The sequence below is a fragment of the Canis lupus genome, chromosome 5, assembly GCF_011100685.1.
Source record: "Canis lupus familiaris isolate Mischka breed German Shepherd chromosome 5, alternate assembly UU_Cfam_GSD_1.0, whole genome shotgun sequence".
Lineage (NCBI taxonomy): Eukaryota > Metazoa > Chordata > Mammalia > Carnivora > Canidae > Canis > Canis lupus.
Window position 1 is genome coordinate 9,845,104 of NC_049226.1, and position 3,311 is coordinate 9,848,414.

At 44.0% G+C, this 3,311-nt stretch overlaps 1 protein-coding gene across 1 annotated transcript; it reads right to left on the reverse strand.

Moving 5' to 3' along the window:
- Nucleotides 1-494: 494 nt before the first annotated feature.
- On the reverse strand, nt 495-1,424 carry OR8A1 (olfactory receptor family 8 subfamily A member 1). Its single transcript, NM_001388781.1, has one exon. The coding sequence runs from the start codon at nt 1,422-1,424 to the stop codon at nt 495-497; it is 930 nt and encodes a 309-aa protein (NP_001375710.1).
- Nucleotides 1,425-3,311: the final 1,887 nt, after the last annotated feature.

Sequence of the window (3,311 nt, forward strand, 5' to 3'; positions counted from 1 at the left end):
TGTAGAGGTTCTGGGCAGGAGCAAGTAGAGAGGAATGAAGAAAGAGGAGATCTGGATGAGCAAGGAACTGTGTCTCACTTCTTGGTGATTTTCACACTCACCTTTCTTTGCCTTGTGTACTTCCGGGCACAAAAAAATAATTGGGTTGAGTAATATTTTCTGTAGGGAAGGTAATAAAACAATGGATGACTTTCAAACTCAATGCTGAAAGTTTAACATTTATGTTAAATTACAGTTAAGATAGTAAATGTTTACCAAAGGGTTCACACAGAGAAAATGGATCTCAAATGAAAGAAAACATGAACTTGAAATCATTTGATTTCAAATAGAAATGAGAGTCCAGAAAGGGAGGGAAGGAAAGGGGAACAAGGGAAGGATGCATTCATTCAACCATGAAGCCAAGCACCTATTTCCCATCACAGTTGGATAAGCATTCAGGGGGCTTCCCTCTGGTATTAAACCAATTTTAAAATCAAGCAAGAATAACATTGACCTCAGAACATTTTTCTCCTCAGTGTTTTCTGCAAAGCAGCCTTTACCTCCTTATTCCTCAAGCTGTAGATCAGGGGGTTCAGCATGGGAATCACTGTAGTGTAGAACACAGAGGCTATGTTCTCCTGGGCCAGGGAACTGGCCGTGGAGGGTTTCAGGTACATGAACGCAGTAGACCCGTAGAACATCCCCACAGCAGCAAGGTGGGAGCTGCAGGTGCTGAAGGCTTTGGACCTGCCCTCTGTGGTGCTGATGCGGAGGATGCTGGAGAGGATGAAGGCATAGGAAACAAGGACTGTTAAACTGGTGAGTATGATGTTAAATCCGGCCAAAAAGAAGACTGTCATCTCAATATCGTAGGTGCTAGAGCAGGAGAGCTTCATGAGAGGGAGGATGTCACAGAAGTAATGGCTGATGAGGAGCTCACAATAGGACAGTTTTAACATGAGGCCAGTCTCTATTGTTGAGCCAATGAGCCCCATGGCATAGACCACAGCCACCAGCAGGGAGCAGACTTGATGACTCATGATGACATTGTAGAGCAAAGGGCTGCAGATGGCGACATAGCGGTCATAGGCCATCACTGTCAGCATGTAACACTCAGCAATGACAAACAGTAGGAAGAAGTAGAGCTGTGACATGCACCCTGAATAGGAGATGATGTTCTTCTCTGACACAAAGTTCACCAACATTTTAGGGGTAATGGCAGAGGAGTAGCAGAGATCCACAAGTGACAGGTTGCTGAGGAAGTAGTACATGGGGGTGTGAAGCTGAGCATTCAGACAAATCAGTGTGAACATGCCCAGGTTCCCCATCACGGTGACCAAGTAGATCCCAAGGAAGAGGAGGAGAAGTGGGAGCTGGAGATCTGGCTGACTTGTCAAGCCCCTGAGAATGAACTCGGTCACTGTTGAGTGATTTTCTGCAGCCATTCTTCTGTGTTTGGGAGCCCTGTGAGGATAGGAGAGAAGTCCATGAAAGGCTGCATCTTGGACTTTTGGGTGAAGCTAGTTTTGAGCATTTGGGGTCAGTTGGGGGATCCTGGGCTGTTTCTTGATGAGTCCTCCCTCATCTTGCTGTTTGCTGGGAGAAAGATCAGCCTTTTGGGTGTTTCGAAGATCATGAGGATGAAAGGAAAAAGGGGCCACGATCTAGGACTTTTACCACTTTCATGTTTCTGAAATATCCTTTAGTGATGCTTCTTAAAGTGTATTCCCTGGACCGGCAGCATTAGCATCCTGTTAGAGATGCAAACTCTCAGGCCTCACTGGGACTGACCAAATCAGAAGGCCTGGGGATGTGGTCAGCAATCTGGGTTTAACCCTTTTTCCACATGATGCCGAGGCACGCTCAGGTTTGAGAGCCTCCATCCTATAGGTAACAAGCAGCATATTTCATATTTTGTACTTGGAGATGCATTTTGCTTCAAAAATAAAATTTCCCTGTCATCTGTGCAATTCCCAAATAGTCTCTGAATGTAAATGCAAAAATACCCATCTCAAACTGACACAGTGTCAGGGTAGTACAGTACTTACGACTATATCACCAAATGACAAGTCAGTTTCTGTATCTGAAAGATGAAGATGAGAACAAAAGGCCCCAGTAATTAGACAGTAAAGGCTGATAGGTGAGATGGGTGCCCTCATGTCAAGGGAGAAAAACTAAAAATTTAATCAGGCGAATGACCACGGGGAACAAAACCAGTCGGCACAGCCTGAGATGACAAGCTTGCACAAAATTCAGCAACAGTTTTGAAAAAAACTATGCACAACACATCCTGTCATGCTCTCCAGCAGGAGCCACACCCTCAAACTGCTATCAGAAATAGGGAGCTGTGTATCCTGCTTGTCCCCCCACTCCGGAAACTTGCAGCTTGGGACCTGGGTCTGACCCATGTCCATAAAGGGCACAGAGCTTGCCCTAGGTTTTTGCCTATTTAAACCTCCAGCCCGATCCTTTCCTGACAGAGTTACTTCAATTTGTAGCCCAAGTCTGTGTCTCCCCTGGTTTTTGCAAACTGCTGGGCGACGTAGTTTTTCCTTGCCTCTGATGGAGTTCTTGCGTCCCAAGATGTTTTTTATGGACGAAGAAATCAGTTTTATCAATTTCAAAGGTAGTTGTAAAAATGACATAGGATAATGCACATTTAGAAATATTTTTTCAAAGCATTCAGTTCCCATAAAAGTGTCGTTAGGTGTCTGGAATTTGGCTTTACTTTTTCACTGGACTTGAGGCTCTAAGACAGTGGTTCTCAACACTGACTGTACACTGTAATCACCTGGAATGTTTGGAAGTCTCCATGCCTACGCTCCACCCACAGAGATTCAGATTTAATAGACCCGTGGGGCAGTGTGGACACTGGCACATAATATAGTACAGGGTAAGTGCCCAAAGGCCATTATTGTTACCATGATGATTTTCAGATTGTAATATGAAACCAGGCCCCATGATCTCCCTAATGACAAGGCACTCAAATTGTCAACATGTCCCTAAGAAGCATGGATCATCCTTGCTGGGCATGATACTTATAGATGGCCCATCTCTAAGATATATCTCTTAGGAAAAAAAACTTAAGTTCTTCCTCTTTTTATTGTGTCCTCTTATAATTACTAACTTTTGTATAATGCCCTTTAAAGGTCAATCTCTAACTTCTAAAATTTTGGGTATGAGGAGAAATGTGTTCTGAGTAGGATTCTTATTTCTGTTTTCCTTTTTTTTTTTTTTTTAAGATTTATTTATTTATTTGAGAGAGGGAGAGAGAGCGAGCAAACAAGCAGGGGGAGCGAGTGGCGGGCAGAGGGAGAGAGAAAAGCAGGCTC